At 41.2% G+C, this 22,290-nt stretch overlaps 1 protein-coding gene across 3 annotated transcripts in view; it reads right to left on the minus strand.

Moving 5' to 3' along the window:
- LOC105717305 (exostosin-2) overlaps positions 1-22,290 on the minus strand; it is a 189,504-nt gene that overhangs the window by 110,062 nt on the left and 57,152 nt on the right. For all 3 annotated transcript variants that reach the window (XM_064365005.1, XM_012452407.2, XM_012452408.3), the window contains 3 exons: positions 18,635-18,830; positions 16,795-16,934; positions 14,220-14,313 (listed from right to left, as the gene is read on the minus strand). In XM_064365005.1, the coding sequence (XP_064221075.1) occupies positions 14,220-14,313; positions 16,795-16,934; positions 18,635-18,830 (430 nt within the window). The remainder of the gene's footprint in view (positions 1-14,219; positions 14,314-16,794; positions 16,935-18,634; positions 18,831-22,290) is intronic.

Genomic DNA, 22,290 nt, shown 5'->3' on the forward strand with positions numbered 1-22,290 from the left:
TATCATTTTTTATTGCATCTATTTGGTTATTCTCTCTTTTCTTTTTTATTAGTCTGGCTAGTGGTCTGTCTATTTTGTTGATCTTTTCAAAAAACCAGCTCCTGGATTTATTGATTTTTTGTAGGGTTTTTCGTGTCTCTATCTCCTTCAATTCTGCTTTGATCTTAGTTATTTCTTGTCTTCTGCTAGGTTTTGAGTTTTTTTGATCTTGCTCCTCTAGCTCTTTCAATTTTGATGATAGGGTGTCAATTTTAGTTCTCTCCTTTCTTCTCATGTGGGCACTTATTGCTATATATTTTCCTCTAGAGACTGCTTTAAATGTGTCCCAGAGATTCTGGTATGTGGTGTCTTCGTTCTCGTTGGTTTCGAAGAACATCTTTATTTCTGCCTTCATTTCAGTGTTTATCCAGTCAACATTCAGGAGAAAGTTGTTTAATTTCCATGAGGCTGTGCGGTTCTGGGTTGGCTTCTGAATTCTGAGTTCTAACTTGATTGCACTGTGGTCTGAGAGACTGTTTGTTATGGTTTCCGTTCTTTTGCATTTGCTGAGGAGTGATTTACTTCCAATTATGTGGTCAATTTTAGAGTAGGTGTGATGTGGTGCTGAGAAGAATGTATATTCTGTGGATTTGGGCTGGAGGGTTCTGTAAATGTCTATTAGGTTTGCTTGTTCCAGGTCTGAGTTCAAGTCCTGGATATCCTTATTGATTTTCTGTCTCGTTGATCTGTCTACTATTGACAATGGTGTGTTGAAGTCTCCCACTATTAATGTGTGGGAGTCTAAGTCTCTGTGCAAGTCTTTAAGAGTTTGCCTTATGTATCTGGGTGCTCCTGTATTAGGTGCATATATATTTAGGATCGTTAGCTCTTCTTGTTGCATTGATCCTTTTACCATTATGTAATGTCCTTCTTTGTCTCTTTTGATCTTTGTTGCTTTAAAGTCTATTTTATCAGAGATGAGAATTGCAACTCCTGCTTTTTTTTGCTCTCCATTTGCTTGGTAAATCTTCCTCCATCCCTTTATTTTGAGCCTTTGTGTATCCTTGCATGTGAGGTGGGTTTCCTGGATACAGTACACTGATGGGTTTTGGCTTTTTATCCAATTTGCCAGTCTGTGTCTTTTGATTGGGGCATTTAGTCCATTTACATTTAGGGTTAATATTGTTATGTGTGAATTTGATCCTGTCATTTTGATGCAAGCTGGCTGTTTTGTCCATTGGTTGATGCAGATTCTTCATTGTGTTGCTGCTCTTTACCATTTCGTGCGTTTTTGGAGTGGCTGGTGCTGGTTGTTTTTTTCTATGTGTAGTGTCTCCTTCAGGAGCTCTTGTAAAGCTGGTCTGGTGGTGATGAAATCTGTGAGTACTTGCTTGTTCACGAAGGATTTTATTTTTCCTTCACTTATGAAGCTTAGTTTGGCTGGATATGAAATTCTGGGTTGAAAGTTCTTTTCTTTAAGGATGTTGAATATCGGCCCCCACTCTCTTCTGGCCTGTAGGGTTTCTGCTGAGAGATCTGCTGTGAGTCTGATGGGTTTCCCTTTGTGGGTAACCCGACCTTTCTCTCTGGCTGCCCTTAGTATTTTCTCCTTCATTTCAACCCTGGTGAATCTGATGATTATGTGCCTTGGGGTTGCTCTTCTAGAGGAATATCTTTGTGGTGTTCTCTGTATTTCCTGGACTTGAATATTGGCCTGCCTTGCTAGGTTGGGGATTTGGAGTTATTCTAAGCTGAAGTGAGTAGGATCGCTACTACTCCCTTCAGTAGATATTCTCTATACACTGCTTCAGAGTCCTTGAGCATGTTACGCAGACCCTTCAGTGTATCCTAGGTCTCCTCATTACCATCAAATGCCAAAATACTACATACACTGCTGCCCTCAACCATAGTCTGCAGCTTAAAACCAAAGAAAATCTCAAAGGTCTTTCTAAAATACAAATCATACATATATAAGATCATTAAATCCTGATCAAATTAACCTGAAACTTAAAAACACTTCAATATAGACTTCAAACACTTGGAAAAAAACCACTTGGTCCTCTTCATAAGAAAGTACTGGAATCTAAAAGAACAAGCAAACTGTTTTCCTACTATTAAAGTCCTTATCAAAATGGGCAGTAAGTAGCCATTTCAATATAACAAATTAGCCTTGAAGTTACCAGTAGAAAAATAACTGTATTGCCAAAAATGGCTTACAGGGAAGTAATTCTGTACTATGAGTGAAGACAATGAAATAAATATATGTGACTGTTGTCTTACATTCCCAAGAACATTAGCACAGAATTATAAGATGAATTTGCTACTATAAAACTATAAATTATGCCATGCTAAAAATAATTAGGCAACTCCAAATTCTCTCAGCCTCTGCAATGCCAAAGGAGACAGAATACACATAAGTATATAAGTTATTTTAATATTTATAGAGACAGAAATCCTATGTTTCCATTGTTGCCAATATTTGTAGCATGTTAGCCATCAACATAATAAATTGAGTAAATATACAAAGTGACTTACTTTATCAGTTAAATGACTTATTAAATCAGTTTAATCCTTATTTCAAGATTTGAAAACAGTGAGTTCTCTACCAAACATATTGACACCTGATAATTTACGAGTTATTGTATTGTAAACCTAGCTATTTGTCTAAGTAGGTATAGCATGAATTCACAAACCTGCACTGCACTTCCTGTAATGAGCACTTATTTCTTGGAAATACTTGTCAAATAGTCCCACCCTGTGGGACACCAGCCCCAAGGACTCAGACAATTCTTATATAGGCTGCAAATTAATATTTAACACTTTCATTAGAGGGGCTATTTCCTAAAGCAAGACCCCATATTGGGGACTCATTACAAGGGATTAAACTGACGGTTAACTTTAGAGACAATTCTCCAATAAATGCCCAAGGAGAAAACTGTGACCATTTCACCCACCCGCTTCAAAAGGCTGTGGAATGAAGATTGTTCATGATCATAAATTTACTGACAACTTCCAATATACTTAAAAATTATTTAGCTGGTTAAAAGTACACTATAAACAATAACACCCAGTTCACTGCCCTAAATTAAACTTAACTAATTAGATAATATCAACTTGGTCATCAGAAAAGTATGAAAACGTGATTCTGCCACTTTGAAGTTAGGGGCATTTTGTTTTGTTTTGCCGCTCATTTGTTCTTTGTACCTAATTATAGTTGGTCCCTTTTATTTGTGGTTCTGTAACCGTGGTTCCACATCCATGGATTCAACCAATCACAGATCAAAAATACTCAGAAAACAAACTGCGCCTCTACTGAACAAATATAAACTTTTCTTCCTGTCATTTATTCCTTAAACCATGTAGTATGATAACTGCCTGCAGAGCATTTACATTGTATTAGGAAGTATTAATTATCTAGGGATAATTTGAAGTATAAGGGAGGATGCACATAGGTCATATGCAAATACTACGCCATTTTATAGCAGAGACTTGAGCATCCTTGAATTTTGGTATCTGCGAGAGGTCCTGGAACCAATCCCCCATAGACACTGAGGGATGACTGTATTCTTCCCCACAGGAGTTACACAAGTAATAAAATGAATCAGTATATTTTATTATTTGTTTAATGACAATCCAAGATCAACAGCTATATATGTTTGACTAACTTACAACAAAAATTTCTTGCTTTTGCCTCAACCTCCAGTTAAGTGACTATTTTAAATTGAACACACTTGCAAAACTGCTCATGTCCACTTGGAAAAGGAAAAATAACATGTTTGTGCCAGAAAGCTGTACAGAGTAGTTAAAAATATATATGCCCATTGGATTTTGCTTATCACTGCTAACCTCTTCCTAAAAGCTTTAGTTAGAAGAAGAGCAGGAAGATATAAAGTACATTCTGAGGGCTTATTCTACCCATCCCTCCCCCTTTAGAAGTCAAAGTTGGAAGGGTTAAAGGAGAAGGAGAGTAAGGATGCTCTTTTTAAAATGCCTGGAAAAACATTCTGGGCAGGAGATGCCAAAGATTTTGAAGCTCTCATCAAACCACTGGCCTTGATCCAGGTAATGGTTTTTCCTTCCCCTCAGCTGTCTGCTGCAGTTTTCCAGCAAAGAAAGAAAGGAAAAGTGGTAAGACAGAGGGAGGAGCAGCCTCTAGTCTACTTCTCTACAACGGAGAGGGTAAAAAGGGCCAAGCATCACAGGCTGACATTTATGGAAGACCTGGTGTTTCCATGAAGCTCTCTGGGAGGATTATTGAGGGTTAACAATCTGGTCTAAAAGGGGCAGCAAAGCAGACTGATGAAAGTCCCTTTAAATTTGATAATGGTGACGCTGTGGAGGCAGAGACAGCAGGCTGGAGCTGGCAAAGACATGCAAGCAGAGGTCCAGCCAGTCAGACTGACTTTAGGGAAAAAATTCATTGCAAACCTGGCCACCCTAACCCTTCAGAGTTGCCCAACTCACTTGCTGAACTATGAAAGCACAAACTGCTAGTGGAACGGCATTTCTAATCTTGGGATAAAAAGAAAAGCCCTTGGAAAACCCTCTTTTGCCTAACCCTCCCTGCCCTGCCCCTACCAATGGCCAACAGCGAGGTTCCGGACCTGCAAAGGTTAATTATTTTGCTAGTCTTTCACCTCCATATCACTGCCCCACCACCCAATCCCTTCTGCCTGGCATTTTTCTTCAATTTTAATATCAGAAGTTTCACACGCCTGCCTGAGCTCCTGGACTCAGCAGAAAGGCCCATATAGCTGTCAGCAAACTGATAAGGACTTTAAAATGACTCCACGGGGCCTCTTTATAAAGAAGAGCCAAAGAAGCCCATAAAGAAAAGGGCAGGGGCCACGGAAACCAGCCGCTCACACTGTTTTAACGTGGCATTAAAATGAGCTGCAGATTTATGGGAGTGCTTTAGCCCCTGGCCCCCATATGATGGGGATGAAGCTCGTCTCGCCTCTCCAGTGGGATTTCCAATATGGGATGGAGCTGGCTAGAAAGAAGTGGGGGAAGGGAGGAAGAGGCAGCAGAATGGGGAGAAGAGGAAAAGTGAAGAGGCAGAGAGCACCATGAAAATCAGATATCAGAACTCATTCTCCTTTCAACAGGATGTGAACAGCTATTTCTAAAAGGTATGTGACCAGTCCTCTTTAATTCACATAAAAATTTCCTTTTAGTTTATACTCAGTAGACTGTAGTTCCTCAGCTGTTTACCACTCAAACATCTATTCTGATTTTAACTTTCCTCTATAGTTTTTTTAATTAAAGATGGATAAAATTATGATATGGTAAAGAAAAGATTAGAAGTAGGGAAGGCTCAGTATAAATTTTTCTCCCCATTGGAAAGGGGAAACAGAGCAATAACACTTTATCTAAATGTGCCTGAATTAAAAAAAAAAAAAAGTCAGCTAAAGAGTCACTGATTTTTAACTCCCTACAAGCCATTCTGATCCTCATACACACACACACACACACACACACACACACACACACACACACAAAACAGAGAAGTGAACCTCCTTCCATGCCAAGATGTAAAATGTACACCAGAACCCACAGAAATAAATTCTCTTTTAAGTTTCCAAGCCCAGAAGCAAATGCATAATACATCTATACTTATAACTTACTGTGGTTCTTTAAGACCACTCTGCATACCTTGGAGGCTCCTTCTAATACTCAAATGCTAACCCAGAAGGAGCTCTCCCAAATGACTGCCAGCATGGAGCAAGGGCAGGGGGTGCAGAATCTACATGCTTTGAGTCAATGATCTCATTTAATCAACACAACTACTCCATACTATTATTAGCTCTAGGTTATAGATGAGAAAACAGAAGCTACAAAACTGCTACACAGCCAGCAGAGCAGGATTCAAATCCAGGTCTCTCCAACTCACAGGCCCACAGGGCTTTCCAGTACCAACATTTTTCAAACTTTCTGGACTGGGACCCACAGTAAGAAACACACAAATACATTTTATGCAACAACTCACTACTGGAACCAAAGTTACAGGAAATATTTACCCTTACTATGTATAAAGCTCTCTAACAGTTTCCTATTATATTTCATTTTTTTAAAAAATGCCAGTTGTGACTCACTGAATTGACTTCATGATCTACTAACAAATCATTATTCTCAGTTGGGAAAATACTGCAGTACACCATGCAAAAAAAAAAAAAAAAAAAAAATCACCAGACTGGGAGTCAGGAGACCTAGGTTCCAACTGGAGGCTGGGCCTAACAATTCAGTCTCAAGATTACTCCAACTCTAGGGCTTACTTGTCATTTGTAAAATACAAGGAATGGGTTGAATAATTTCTAAGGTCCCTTCCAGCTCTTTTATTTCTTTCCTAAATCTCTTCAATTATACTCACTGCTTTCCCCTTGCCTCACAAATCTTTTCATTACCCTCCGCTTGTTAGTTACCCTCCTTCTCTTCAGTTCTCAACCAAGTTCTCTGTTGCTGGTATTCAAAGCTCTCCCCTGCCTCCCGCGCCTGTGCCACAGGATGTTCCTCTTACCTACTAGTCTTTCTGCAGAACCTCCTGGTGGAAGTCGGTGACCTGAGGCTCACCCTCCCTATCTGAGGCTACCCAGGTGTGAAGATTGCTTTCACCTTCTGATCCACTCTGATCTTGAAGTCATTCCTTACTCTCCTTAGCGTAACTGAATACACAGCACTCCTGGCCTTATAATTTATGTATTACTGAAAGTTCTCTTTCCAGCAACCTGCGGGTCTTTCTTAAAGACAGGATCTGTGCCCACCCTCTTTAAAATTTCCCTCAATATGCCAGTACAATACTAGGAACAAAGCAAATCCTTAATCCATATTTATTTAACTGATTTGCATTATGAAATGAAGAACGCTAATTGTCCTAAATTTAAAGAATGCTTAGGTGAGCTGCTCTTGGGAAAGTCACCAAACCAATTAAAATTGGTATCACAATAAGACGAGTGACCTATACAGACTAAGATCCGCATACTACTCAATTGTATTTGCCCACAGACAAGACAGACCAAGGCTGCCAGGGAAAGTAGCTTTATGGTCTCTCCATCAGGACTGTGAGGATTTAGATCTCAGAAGCTATATAAAACAACTGCAAATCAGTCCAAACCTTAAAGACAGGAAAATTTATTTACAGGCCCTAGTGCATTGTAAATCTGAGACAGTTCTATTAAAATGCTTTTCTTGGCTTCCCATCAGATACTTGGTAAAAGTCTTTTTCCAACAAGGTTCTTAATACCAAAGTTAGTTAAACACATAAAAATGGTCTTCCTTAAGCATTCCAATTAAATGAGGCCTTATTTTATCCTGTTTCAAACAACAAACATTGACTGCTCTCCTTCACAGTAGGGATATATATACATAGGAAAGCTCAAACAGAATATAGAGTGCTATTGAAAACAAAATTGTGACATTTAAAATATCCCACACAATGATTACACCCGTCACCAAGGCTCTCCCATTGGCCAAAGAGCCTCCGTTTGTATCAGAACCATGGTTGTCTATTTCACAGGAAGAACTCCAGGGATCAGGTCCATGTGTTTAAGGGAGGCAGCCAGTAACTGTTTAAGAGCAAGCACAAAAGCAGAGACTGAGAAACACAGCCTGGAGTGGCATGTCAGGACTGGAGAGGGGAGGAGGAGAAGCAGGGAATATTTGGCATTTTTTTTAAAGCCCCAAGAGCCAGTTTATGTATATTTTTTAAAATCCTCAATTTCACAGTGGAGGTGCACGGTAGATAAGAACAGCAGACATTACATTACATTACAATACTGATATTGGAAATTAGAGTGAAATTTTTTCCACATTCTTCATATTTCCAGGGATGTGTCCAGTCCTAAATGTCTCAAACGACCACTTTTTCAAGGAAGACTATTCAATAAGCACTTAGCTTGAATGGTTGGGAAGCTCATCCTGATTTTTACTCTCAATCCAGGCCACACAGCTCTGTGGTCTGAACGAAATTGTAGGCAGCAGAACAGAGTGTGCTGCTTGTCTGTCCCCCACATGCTGTGTGGTCTTGGGAGGATTACTTTACATCTCTTTATCCTCAGTTTCTTCACATAAAAAAATTCAGACTACTCTTCTAATGGCCTAGCTTACTACTCTGTTGAGTCTGCTTTGCAAACTGGTGTACGCTGGGGGTGGGAAATGACGGAGAAATGGACACAGACAGCTATATAACTGTCATGGACATAACAGACCGGCCGGCAGCACAGGGAACCCTCAGATAATACATCAGTCTGGGTTGCTAAGGTTTCTAGACATCTGAGGGTTTACACCTTTAAGCAAATAACAAACTCTATTTAAAAATAAAAATAAACATTTGAAACAGAAAATTTTATAAAACATATTATGCAAGATCCAATGTCTTAAATATATATATGCTAAACAAAATTAAACCTTAGTTTAAAGATTCAGGGGCATTAACATAATAGTAATTCCTGTATTCCTCAATTTTAAGATGCCTCATTAATAACAGTTTGATGAGAAGAAACAAAAACTACATTTGATGTTCAAATTGGTGACAGGACTTATTTGGATGTCAGAAATTTAAAATATGAAAAATAAAGATGTACTTCTCTGAATTGAGGAATTTGTCCATCTTACAATGACACACCCAGGATATAGTGAAACCTGCAAAGCTGTCTGTCCTTATATTCAAGATGCTGAGAATTCTTTTTTATTAAAAATAGCTTTTCCAGCCAACAAAGTGGCTCAAGCCTGTAATCCCAGCACTTTGGGAGCCCGAGAAGGGCCGATTGCTTGAGGCCAGGAGTTCACAACCAGCCTGGCCAATACAGCAAAACACCGTCTCTACTAAAAATACAAAAATTAGCTGGGAGTGGTGGCGTATGCCTGTAATCCCAGCTTCTTAGGAGGCTGAGGCAGGAGAATCACTTGAACTCTGGAGGCAGAGGTTGCAGTGAGCCGAGATCGCGCCACTGCACTCCAGCCTGGGTGGCACAGCAAGACTCTCATCTCCAAAAAAAAAAGTGTTTCCATCTTCTTTTTTTCATACCAGATTGGCAGATAACCCATCTCAGATACCTTCACTGTTAGTAGTCTTTCTTCACTTTAAATCTGTGGCTTCCAAACTACTATGGCTATGGAAACCAAATAATTCAATGTGTTGAAATTGTATGCAAGCAGGATAAAATAAGACGCCTCTCATAGGGGCTTTCCTATAAAGCACATGAATTTCAGTGTATGCACACATATTTACTGTTCTGTGACCTCTTCTACTCTCTTCTTTATCAGAACTAAGCCCAACTATATAGTCCAGAGGTTTTATTTTCTTAAATGAAAGTGTTTTGTCTTTTTCCTCATCAGCCCACTACATCTTCAGTGCTTCTCTGCAGCACCAATATTTGGTTGTGCTTAACAGAAAAATATGAAGGCACATTGAGATGGATCCATGTAACAAACTGAAAAGAAACTGGTATTTGAATGTACCCCAAGTGTTAAAGGCTAGAGAGAAAAGAAGATGCTGAATGTTTCTGCCACCTCAAAGGCTTCTAGTCAATTGAGTACAAAGAAGAGTTCAAAGGCAAGGCAGGCTCCTGACTTCCACCTCCTAGTGTGGCTGAGGTTAGAGGTCACTGCTGGTGGAGCCACTGACCAATAAAAGAATGTTTGGAAATTCTACTCAACAGATAAACTGGGGATCCATTTACACCTTCCTCCCTATCCACACAAACATTTCTAACGATACAGTCTAGTGTCTATCCAGCCTTCCAAGACCCTAGCTTGTGTACTTTTTCTTTGTGATTCAGGGGAGACTAGGGATATGAATGTTTCATTTGACTACAGAAAAATATTTAGCTGACTTCTGCCTGCCTTCCAACATAAGACAGACGGCTGATGGAACTCCAATCTCAAGGCCTACCTCAAATTCTACCGCTCCAATAAATCCATCCTGGCAACTTTAGCCCCAGCTTTCTCTCTTCTATTTCAGACCCCTAATGTACACAGAAAAATTGACATCCTCTTCTCAACTTTCTTTATGCTTATACCCATATATCCCCAACACTACTATCAGCCATTTGTGAATGGCGATCACAGATTTTTTATTATCTCCTATAATCTCTCCATGGAAAAAAAATTAGGGATTCAATAAACTAACTAACTAGTTAATTGTTATCTCATAGAACAATAAAAGGCCAACTGATAAGTCAGATTTATCCTGTTACAACTACTATCTCCTACTAACTTAAGAAACTGTTTTTTAACTTCCCCACGAAAAGCCCCATAAGCCCCCAGTAGTCTGTCCAATACCACGTGTGGCAGCACCACTCATCGGTGGCCTTCAGGAATAGATACCAGAGACACACGTTGTACTTTTCTCAAAAGTCTTAGTCTAACTATAGCTGTTACTTACATTAGGCTCTAGCCTTATAGTTAACTTTTTGGCTGCTACGATCACATCTAAGGTCGAGAGGGGAATTTAATTTCCCTTCCTTGTCAGGCAGAATGACTTTCTCCCTTGGTACACACAAATTCCCAAGTCGCAACAAGGACTTTCACCACTGCAGACATCTGTCAGAATGTAGCCTTTCTGATTCTAAATTCTAAACCGCAAAATGTTGCTCCTTCCTCACCAAGCTCCTACCCCCACATTTCTGGGGCCAAATCAGAAACTTCAGTTCTATCACATCTAGGGAGACTTAAATCCTGTGCCAAGCACTATTTCTTCTTCATCTGAAAGAAACGGTCTCTAGAGAGCAGCTATCAGGAAGATGTCAGTGTGAAGCATCAGAGTGGCTCATGGCATTTAGGATTTCTTGGAAAGATTTAAATACTCAGAGGGAAAACGAGTTAATTAAAAGTGGATGGAGACCTCTGCTGGCTATAACTGTCCAATGCAGCTCCGTTAAGCTAGTTGGGAGTTTCTAGGCAAGCAAATCAGACCCTCCGTTCCTCACTCTCAGTTCATTCTGACACATCATCTAGAGGCTCTAAGGTATCAACTACTGATACAATAGGCTTTCCCCTAAAAGTGGATGCCTGTCTTGCAAAAAGACCCACATCTGACCTTCCTAAAGAGAATTCACTAAGGTATAGGAACTTTGCAGAATCAGGTGTTTTACCTTTTTTTTTTTTTTTTTAGTTACTCCTGCCAAGGTCAGGTTAAATCAATAGAAGGTAAACAGAAAGCAAAATGACAAGAATGTCTTGGAAATAGTATATTTTGTTATAGAACCAAAGAACTCTAATTTTAGAGAGATGAGACATTTAACTATCTATAGAGAACAGTGGTTCTCAATCCAAACAATTTTGCCTGTTCTCCACCCCCAATCCCAAAGGGGACAATTGGCAAGCAATGTCTAGAGACATTTTTGGTGATCACAACTGGGGGGGGCTGCTACTGGATTCCAGTAGTAGTTGAACAAACCTAGTCACCCTTTATACCTAACTGGAAATCACTTTAACCAAATAATCTCTCATCTACTTGAGATCAGCTCACTCTAGAAATCTGGGGCTGGGAGAAGAAAAGAGGTCATTTTGGGAATATGAATCACTCAGAGAAAGGGGAGTGGGACTAGTGAGTCACAGCGGCAGAGAGCTTTAGACAGTCTGAAAGCAGCACAGGGAAAGAGGCCATCAGAAAGCAGAAAAGAGTTAGAAAGGGGGCCAGGAAAGTGCCAAGTCCATCTTTCTTTCATAAGCTGGCATAGTAGATTGTTCACCACCAGGGGAGGCAAGTGGCCCTTGTGACTAAAGCTGGTCAAAGGGAGAGGAGATGACCACTCAATTATTAATGTTGTCAAGGAGAGTAATATTCGTGGTAGGGACAAGCATTTCATAGAGTTTTTTAACAGCCACATGGAACATGACAGATGATTTAGCCAACCCCTTCATTTCATAAATGAGGAAATGGAAGCCTAGGGAGCTCTGAGGACCTATCATGGTCATGCAATTCAAAGGGACAGAGGCAGGGATCAAACCCAAGTCTTTTGACTCTAAGTGTGTCTCTTCAAACCCAAATAACTCAAAAGTACACTGTTTTAAATGATCGGCATTCATTCCATCTCAACTGTTCTACGATTCTGAGCCACCACTGAAAATGACCAAGCTTACCTTAGACCTGCAGTTCCCATACCACCCTCCCACAGGCAACAGTACTCCATGAGCTGGCAGTAGATGCTGATCCAAAAACCTAATGATTCTCTTTCCCAGAGTCAGGGTGGAGGGGTGGAGAAAGTGACTAGATAGAATTTGCTCATTTAACCCCAGTTTTTTCTTAACCTTTGTAGACTAGATTCTAGTATAAAATGGTCTCTGCTTTAGCATGTAATTCTATATTTAGTTTTATTAATATATCAAGATGCCATGAAAAGTAACACAAAGCAGGCCAGGTATGGTAGCTCATGCCTATAATCCCAGCGTTTTGGGAGGCCAAGGTGGGCAGATCACTTGGGGTCAGGAGTTCTACCAGCCTGGCCAAAATGGCGAAATCCTGTCTCTACTAAATATACAAAAATTAGCCAGGCATGGTGGCGCATGCCAGCTACTCAGGAAGCTGAGGCAGGAGAATTTCTCAAATTCTGGTGGCAGAGGTTGCGGTGAGCCGAGATCATGCCACTGCACTCCGGCCTGGGCTACAGAGTGAGACCCTGTCTCGGGGAGGAGAAAGAGGTAACACAAAGTACACAAACACTATGACTCCTCAAGGAGCATTTTCTTCTATACAAGTTTTAGGAACCACAGGTTTAGATTAAAAAAATCTAGAGATCTCTGGACTGATTTTCTGATTCACTAAAACTCAGATGAAATCAACAGTTAAATAACAACTGGGAAACCCAGAAACTGAAAACGAACATGAGGATGTTACAAAGAAACTGCAGGGAAGCTAAAACTAACCTGTGACTGTTCAAACCAGAATACCAAAATGTTGTACAGATGAGGTCACTGAGCTCAGAGAAGGCAGATCCTTAATGAAGGGCACAGAGTTTGTAACCTACAGAGCTGACACCCAAGCCAAGCAATCTGAGGCAAGAACCTACAGACTTAATCTGTGTCTGATAAGAAGTTCCCTGTCATAATAAAGAGGGTGGGCTGCACACATCCACTAATTTCACTCTCTCCTAAAGCCCTAAAATGACAAAGGGAATTTCCTAAATTAAGGTATGCATACCCTAAGATAAAGAGAATGAGAGACAAGATAACAGCATCAACATGTGGAAGCTGAAAAGTAGAGGAAGAAGTGGTAACTGATGCTATCGACTCAAGAGAGCTGCATCTTAAATCAACTGAGAAAAACTTGAGTCACACTGCACAAAAGGGTGAGGTTCAAACAGGAGGACAGAGTGAAACTTTAAGAAACAGTTAGAACCCCAGATCCCCTTCCCACACAAGCAGACAGCTGCGCTGCCCGCATCCAGACAGAAGCCTGTGGCTGATTCCCAGGACAAGGCCAAATGCAGGCTCTCTGCCTGAGGGTGGGCATCTGAACTGACAGCAGGGGGTTGCATTGGACAGTTACCCACCTAATGCTGAGAATCCGCCAAGCCTCTTTGCCTGCACGTCTCCCACACAGGTGATCTTTGACAAAGATTAAACCTTTTTAAAAGTCCATTAAAAATTTTGGGCATAGTCTTCTTAACTTTTTCACCTTGCTTGATATTAAACCCAATTAAGTGTCCTTTGGGAGAAAGAAAGGAAAGCAGGACTAAGCGGGACACCCAGTGGAGTATTAAACAATCAGAGAGCAGCCCAGGGAATGGGGGCGTCAGAAGGTAGAAGAGAAATTTGAAAAGAGAGGCAGGAAAACGGCAAATATTCCAGAAGAGAAGGGAGGACTCCCTCATTACAAAGGTTGTCTGAACTGGGAACCTAGGCTAGTTTCTGCAGCAATAGTCTCATGGTCAATAACTACACAGAAGTATTGCCCTGAAATGGTCCAGCCTCCATGCTGTCTTAGTCACTACGACTATCACCTGCTGTAACTACAAACCTCCAAAGAGCTTCAGCTTTATATCTGCTACAGTAAGACCTTAAAATTGCAGTAGGCTTACCTTTGCAGAATTCTCTGAGAGTTACTATTTCAAACCTTATTTGACACAACTCACCTAATATGAATTTCCTATCATTTAAGTTTGGTTAGTTGATCTAGTGGAGGAAGTAAGCCCCACTCAGGCACTCAGCTTCTATCCCTCTGTATCCAAACAGTCAAGGCCACCATTTCAGTACCACCCACGTCACCTCCCCAGGAGGGCTGCTTGGACTTGGCCTCTTACCTGTCTCTGCATTTCTTCAATCTGTCTTTGGGGGATGCTCTGCAAAATACTGTACACATCTGACATCTTTTCTTCTGGTACAACCACAGACGCTCTGGAGACAACAGCAAAACAGTTTACATACACACAGCCCTTCACAGAAAGCATTTCTACACACAGTCTTGTTTCATTCTCACAAGCAGAAACAAGACTCCAAACCTCCTTCAGCCCCACATCCCTTCCAGTAAGTATTCTCTTTCTCCTCCCTTTCTCATTGGCTTCTGAAAGGAGTTCTTTACCAGCTCCATTTTTTTTTACCTCGCACTCCCTACTCCGTTCATCTTTCATCCGGCCTCACTCCACTAGTGCGCTCTAGCCACACTGGTGTTCTTCCAGTCACTTGAACACACCATGCTCTGCCCTACCACAGAGGCTTTGCATGTAAAATCCAACCCACCTGGTACATGCTTCTTTATTCCCTTCTAAATTAACAAGTATTTTTCTCCTTTAGCTATCTATTCAAATCTATTCACTTATCTGGCATATATTTATAGAAGCCCTATTATGTGCACACCCAACAGTGAATTAATCAGTCAAGGCAGACAAGAGAGTAAGCAGGCCAGGAGAATGCCTGCGGGAAAAGCATTCCAGGAAAAACTCTAAACAAGCAAACAGCCCTGAAGAAGTAGCATGGTGGGCAAGTGCCAGGAACAGCAAAAAGGCCACTGTGGCTGGAGCAGAGTAAATAAGGCGGAGAATAACACCAGGAAAGAAGAACAGAGCCACAGCAAAGAGCACAGGATCTTGTAGGCCACTGAAAGACTTATGCCTTTTTTCTGAGATAGAAAGCCATTAGAGGGTTTTGGGCAAAAGCATGATATAACCTGATCATCTTCCAACAGGACCATTCCATCTAAAGTGTGAGAATAAACTACAGGAAAGCAAGAACAGGAGCAGAGAGACAGTTGGAGAACACTGTGAAAGCCAGGCAAGGGATGCGATGAGGGAGGACTTGATGATAGGGCTGAGAGGGTAGAGCCCACAGGGTTTGCTAACAGATTTAGATGTGGTGGGTGAGAGAAAGAGAGGACTCGACAATCACTTTTCCTTCGTGACATTTAGCAGCTTGTAATTACATTTGTATAAATGAATGATTAAACTCTAAACCTCACTTCTGCCAACTAGGCTGTGCATACATCTGCTATGACATTTACCACAAAACATTATCATCAGTTTGTCTTCTCTCACTAGATTCTAGCCTCCTTGAAAAGAGAGGCTCTATATTATTCACAGGAGGCTTTCCTGTCAATATGAATGAATGAATAGATGGACGGATGGATGGATGGATGGATGGGAGGGTGGGTGGATGGATGGATAGATGGGTGGATGGATGGACAGATGGACGGATGGGTGGGTGGATGAATGAATGAATTCAAGCTATTCAAGTTGTTCAAATACCTGTGGTGATCAGATTTAGACAGAAATATCAAAAAAGTTGGGAGAGGAAAAACCAGTAAGCATTTGAGGCAAGACTGAGAGATAGATATGAATGGAATTAATTTTCAACAACCTTCAACTTTCAAAATCTTAGGAAAACGAACTGTGAAACAGAGGGCTATTCTGTTCTTTACAATATAAATGGCAAACACCCAGCAGAATGGAATTGGGTCCATCTGTACACTGGGACTGTCTCTACGCTTTCATCTACATGGAGACTCTCCACCACCAGCTACATTCGACAGAGACTCTAGACCCGTGGTTCTCAACTTTGACTACAAATCAGAATTGCCTGGGAGCTTTAACATTCAGAATCCCCCAAGAATTAGGCAAGGCATTTTTTTAAGCTCTGTAGGTGAGTCTACTCTGCAGTCAGAGTTGAACACTGGCCTAGGCTAGCAGTTGATAACCATTTTCTGAAAAGCAGCAGTCCCCAACCTTTTTGGCACCAGGGACCAGTTTCATGGAATACAATTTTTTCCACAGACTGGGTTTGGCAGGGAAAGGTTTAGGGATGAAACTGTTCTGCCTCACATCATCAAGCATTAGTTAGAGTCTCATGAGGAATGCGTAACCTAGATCCCCCGTATGCACAGTTCACAATAGGGTCCAGGATCCTCTGATAATTTAATGCCACCACTGATCTGACAGGAGGCGAAGCTCAGGTGGTAATGCTCGCTGGCCTGCTAATCACCTCCTGCTGTACGGCCCAGCTCCAAACAGGCCACAGCCTGGGAGTAGGAGACCCCCGTGACAAAAGGCCAGAGAGTGATATTTTAAGCCTTGTGTGTCATCCAATTTCTGTTGCAATTACTTAACTCTGCCGACGTGACACAACAACAGCCAGACTATACATAGAGGAAGGGACATGGCTGTGTTTCAATAAAACTTGACTTACAACAACAGCCAGCCTGCAAACTGGCCTCAGTTTGTGAACTGCTCTAGGCCAATGTACTAACTCTCCTGATGGAAAATACAGAAAAACTATCTGAAGTAGTAGTTCTTGAACCAGGGTATACATTACAATGACCTCAGGGACTTTTTATTTATCATATACACAGAACTGCTAGTGTAGAGTTTATTAGAAAGTACTACCCACCTCTTCCAGTCAAGAACTTCAGAAAAAGGCAAAATATAGGAGTCTGCAATGACAACCGGGACACAGCCAGCTTGTAACACATCACTCAATACTGCTTGGCCCAGCCGAGCTCCACGAAGGACTACACAGAAAGTAGCCTCCTGCAGGAACACAAAGAGGTAGGAGATTACAAACTACTTTTGCTGATCCACGGACTTTGATCCCTATAGACCACAAAGTTCCTACAAGCAACACTGAGGCATCTTGACACAAAAATGCCAAAACACAACAGCTCACACCTGTAAAACTTGAAAAGCTTCAATGGTTACAATGTTTTATATTAATATTTCTATTCTTCAGTACACTGTTGACATTCTGAAAATGTTCAAAGTCAATGTCAAAGTCTTCCCCTAGACAGTGAACAATGTGACTTCCTGCAGATGGGTCTCTTTAGGCCCTAGTATACTATGTAAACACACCGTGGCACACTGTCTGACATCGCTCACAGTACCTACCTCAGCCTACCTTGTAATGGAATTATTTTGTCTGGGAATTTCAGGCTCTCTAGAAGACCCCCTAAAGGGAAGGTATCAAATCTCTTTTCATCTTTCTACCCCCCATAGCATCTAACAGTGCGCTTTTTATATAGAAGATATTCATTTCATGAATTCAATGCCTTTGAAAAGATTTTAAGACTGATATGTTCTAGATAGAAAAAAATATATCTAATGAAAAATTTCTTCCTCATTCACTCCCTCAAACCCCCTCCGTGTGGGGAATACTTGGGAAAAGGAGAGATGTACCACAGAAAAAACAGCTGCAATAGGTAAACCGAAATACAGAGTCCCTAACTACCTACCGCTCTGTTTCTCCCAGTTTTTGCTTCTTAAAGAGGGGGGGGAAAGATTTTTTTAAAAAACGAATCTTTAAAGCTAGAGAAAAGGAATGTTGAGAAAAAGAAACAAAGGAATTCGATATTTCAAGCACCTCTGGGGATAAATAAGAAAAGCAGCAGGAGGCAGGAGTAGAGGAAGCGAAGCCATCATGGCGCCCGGAGGTACAGGTGGAAAGCTCCCCTGACCTCGAGAGTCAGCATCCAGATGTGGATGCACGTGCTGATAACCATTTTTCCCGTCTAGACAAAGGTTACTATAAATACTCCTGCCCACATCACCACTGTTATCAGCCAGACATTCCAGAGGGAGTGCAGCACTTTTTGAAAGTATTTTTACAATCCCAGTATGGGCAAGCTCTCTGGAGATTAAAAAAAAAAAAAAAAAAAAATCACACCAGCTCCTTGGTGTTTCTCCTTGAACTAACCTGTGTCCATTTTAACTATTAAAGTGAATAAGCTCAAGTTCTCATTCCCTAGGCCCCACACCCTTGGAATGTCAAATATAAAAGTGGCAAGAACACCAAATACCAAAATGATAAAAACCTACACTCCCAGGGAAAGTTCACTGTGGCTCTGTAGGCCGGTATGGTCAAGGGATGCAAGCTGCCACCTTAAAGAAGAAAATTTCTCTGGACTGCCTTATGAATACAGGGGTAAAAGCAAGATACATTTGTCTGCTTTGTCCATGTGGCTTCTCTGCAAATCCATCGGATTTGTGTTTTTAAAGTATAATGAATATCTGAAAGGAGTATGAACTCTCATAGGCCAAGCAGCTTTACACGAACACAATACATCAGACATTCCAAGTACCTGAAGGTCTACATGTCCAGTAAAGAGCAATGCTACGTTTTCTTCCCCTAGGGTAATTTTAGTTGCATATAGAAAACAACTCGGGTTTGTTGGGCTCAATTTTAACCCACAAAAAAAACCTCTACTGAGTCTTGCGAGGTAATGAGTGATACTCACCTGTAGCACCTGTGGGTAATCGAAGACCTGGTGCTTGTGGCAGCGCTTACGGACAGAAAGGACTCCCTCTGAGAGGTTGGTGCATTTGTCGAGTACTAACACTGACTCTCCGTGTTTGACCTGGAGGGCTTCTACGTCCTCTCTGTACTCAGGATGGAGACCCACCTGAGACGACAGGAGGAAGTATCGCCGTGGACTACAAGGGAAAAAAACAAATGATCGGAAAATTGCAGCTGGTATGTTAGTCAAGGTAAGACGAACTTTGATATTAAACTTATGACAGTGAGCATTTCCTTACCAGTCCTGACATCCACTGGTTTTTAAAAATTATCCTCTGTAGCATTAGTAAATATTTAAAATATGATATATTGTGAGAAAGTAAGATATGATTCATTCACACACTGAAATATTATGTAATCATAACAAATCTTATTTAGGAACAGTTCTTAATAGTGTGAGGAAATGCTTATAATATGCTAAGCTGAGAGTGCATGCTATAAATGTGTGTGTGTGTGTGCGTGTGTGTGTGTGTGTGTGTAGAAAGAGAAAACTGACTATTTGGAAGGAACAACAAAATGTTCTCTTAGTTCTATCTGGGTCCCCAGTCTGAAAGGAACTGGAAGCTGGCTGCATTCTTCAAATGGGGAAAGAGGGAAGCTCAATGGGAAGCACCGGCATGTGACCGAAGGCTCTGGAAAGGGCTGCTCCTGGTGTTGAACAGTATCCCTGTGCAATGGAGAGACTCCAGGGAAAGTCCCCATCGCCAGGGCCACATAAAATGGCAGGCAGATCGAATTGGTAGTTGAAAACATTAAGTAGAAAAAACTATCTTCATCAAAGCATGGAATCTCCAGTCTTCACATCTGGATGGCAAGGATGTGTAAAAGAAAACAGAGGGAGGAAAGATCTCCAAGGGTCTAGTGCCATGCAGATCTCCACAAGATACAGAAACAGGAACACAAAGTTAGTAAGCCTGAAGTCAGGGGAAGATTTTGGAGAGACCAGATGGGAAGTAATTCCCTCCTGGAAGACAAGACTCCCACAAGACAGAGAGGGTACAGCACATACAGGTCATACACATTGAGCATATCAAATCTGAAAATCTGAAATCCTAAATGCTCCAAAATCCAAAGCCTTCTGGATGCCAACATAATGCTCAAAAGAAATGCTCATTGCAGCATTTTAGATTTCTGAATTTTGAATGCTCAACCAAGAGTATAATGCAAATACTCCAAAACCTGAAAACAAATCAGGAGTCAAAAACACTTCTGGTCCTGAGCATTTTGAATAAGGGATACTCAATCTGTTTAGGCCGAGGGACCACAAGGAATCAGTGTCAAAGAGAAGAATCACAGAAAGCACGTTCCAGGAAGAAATGAAACACTCAGCAGCCCTAGAAGCAGCACGCACTGAAATCCAGCTCCCTCCAACTGGTACAGGCCAGGGAAAACACTAGGGCTGTGTGTCTCTCACAGGCAATGCCACCATGCAACCTAGACTTTGTGAACCCATCTATTTTTTATTTTTATTTTTGGATTTGAAGAGAAAGGAATGGTAATTGTTACTTTTCCTTAGTTACTCAGACTTGTTTGGAAGTTCTAGCTGAGGAGAAATTCATTCAGTAATTATTCTCTAACTGAGAAGGTCATCTTCTTTTACAGAGCATTAAGCTTCAGGTTTAAATCATAAAGCAATGAGTGAAGGTGAACACCTGCCTAGTCAGCTAGACTAGCCAAATAAACCCCAGAGAAGAGAGCAACCTATCCCACAGCCAGACTGCCTTTACTTCAGGACGGATTCTTTTTTCTGCCAAACTAAGAGCAAAAGGCATTTCCCATATCACAATTAAGAAAAAAAAGGAACCAGCAGACTCCCTAAACCTCACTGTCCAATAGCAATTAGCCACCTGAGGCCATTTAAATTAGACTAATTAAAAGTAAATAAAAAGTTCAATTGTCAGTCACACTAGGCCCATTTCCAGTGCTCAATAGCGACATGTGGCTGAGGGCTGCCTGACAGCACAAACGTAGACCATGTCCTTACTGTAGAAGGTTCTACTTGATGGAGCTACTCCACGAGGTAGGTGAGAGCCAGAGGCCAGGGTGAGGGTCCGTGGAGATAAGAAGGATATACAGCAGCAACCCAGCAGGGAGATGGTTTGGATCAGCTGTATAGACTCGTTCCTTTTTCCTGGCCAATTTCCTCCTAAATCACAATTTATTGAGCAATATGTTGAACATTACAGCCAACAATATTCTTTCTAGACACTGAAACAGGCTTTTGAGCTCTACGCTCAGCCCTGAGCCTCAATAATTTTTCCTTTGTAAAAGTATTAATTTTCTGAGGATGACTTCATGATGGCAAGATCAGATATAGGGAGCACCCACAGCTCATCTCAAAGTAAACACCGTCTCTGCTCAAAATATTTCTATAATCAAACTTACCTGTTTAAACAAGAGGATAATTTACAGTGAAACCCACAAGGCAAGCAGGGAAACTTCCTTAATAATTAAAGCTATTTGAAATGAAATGGACTTTTTTGAGGTGGTGATTTTTCAATATAAATCAGAAACCTTTTCATTAAAAAGTTACAGTGAAAAGTCATGCTTCAAGTTAAGAACTAAATGGTCTTTAAAGGTCTTTCCAAACCATAAGGCCTTGGTTTTCTGATGGATCTCATGGATATTTCTGGAGCCTTTCTCTTTAAGTAAAGCTGATAGCACAAAACTAGTGTTCTACCCTCTCCAGAAAAAGAATAAACAGGTAGGCATCCAAGAGGGGTGAAGAGGATGTCCAGGCAGAAGTACACAGAGTATTGGAGTCCCAGAGGGTATTTCTGCATGATGGAGTGGGGAAGGAGATGGCACATGTGGAATGTTCAAGCCCTAGTGGGGTGGGAGCTTCTGCTTAAGAGAAGAATAGTAAGGTAGCCTGGCGCAGGGTATCAGAGCCCCAGAAAGGAAAGGAAGGCTTCTGTGCTGGGGGAAGGGTAATGGGGATGATGGAGACCAAGTGAGGTTAGGAGGGCATCTGGGCAGCCCAGAGGAGAGTGTTAGAGCCTGGGCAAGCAGAGAAGGGTACACAAGTTGTGCGCAGAATGATGGTAATGGTAGCATCACCCCAGCACTAGAACCCAAGAAGTATGAGGAGGGCATCTGTGCTGGGAGGGTGCAGGGCAACAGCAATGCCATCACAATGTGGGGAGTTAGAGTCTGAGCAGGGATGAGGGGGGTGGGGAAGGCCTCTGTGCAATATGGGGGAAAGGGGGCAACAGAAGATTGATTAGTATAAGATGGTTGATCAAATAAGTAAAGATATTGAGGATAATGGGAGCCAGATTTCTAGGAGTCAGAGAAGGGAGTTACAAATATGGAAAGAGAGAACCAGAATGCCCCTGCAGTGCTGGAAGGAACTGGAGATACTTAGATGAATGCATGGTTTTCAATATGCATAAATAGATAGACATCTATCTGTACAGATAGAGAAATAAATACAGATGTTGATGTGTGGTGCTCAAAGAAACTCTTAAGTAAGAAAGACTCTGGGTTAGATTTCACTGATAAGAAATAAAGTTCTGATTTAGACATTCAGTTACTAGGATCACTGGATCCCCAATCTACTACTACTCCATTTTCAATATAAATGTGCAGATGTGA

Source organism: Aotus nancymaae, unplaced genomic scaffold (assembly GCF_030222135.1).
Source record: "Aotus nancymaae isolate 86718 unplaced genomic scaffold, 86718_ANA_hifiasm-v0.15.2.pri h1tg000059l, whole genome shotgun sequence".
NCBI lineage: Eukaryota > Metazoa > Chordata > Mammalia > Primates > Aotidae > Aotus > Aotus nancymaae.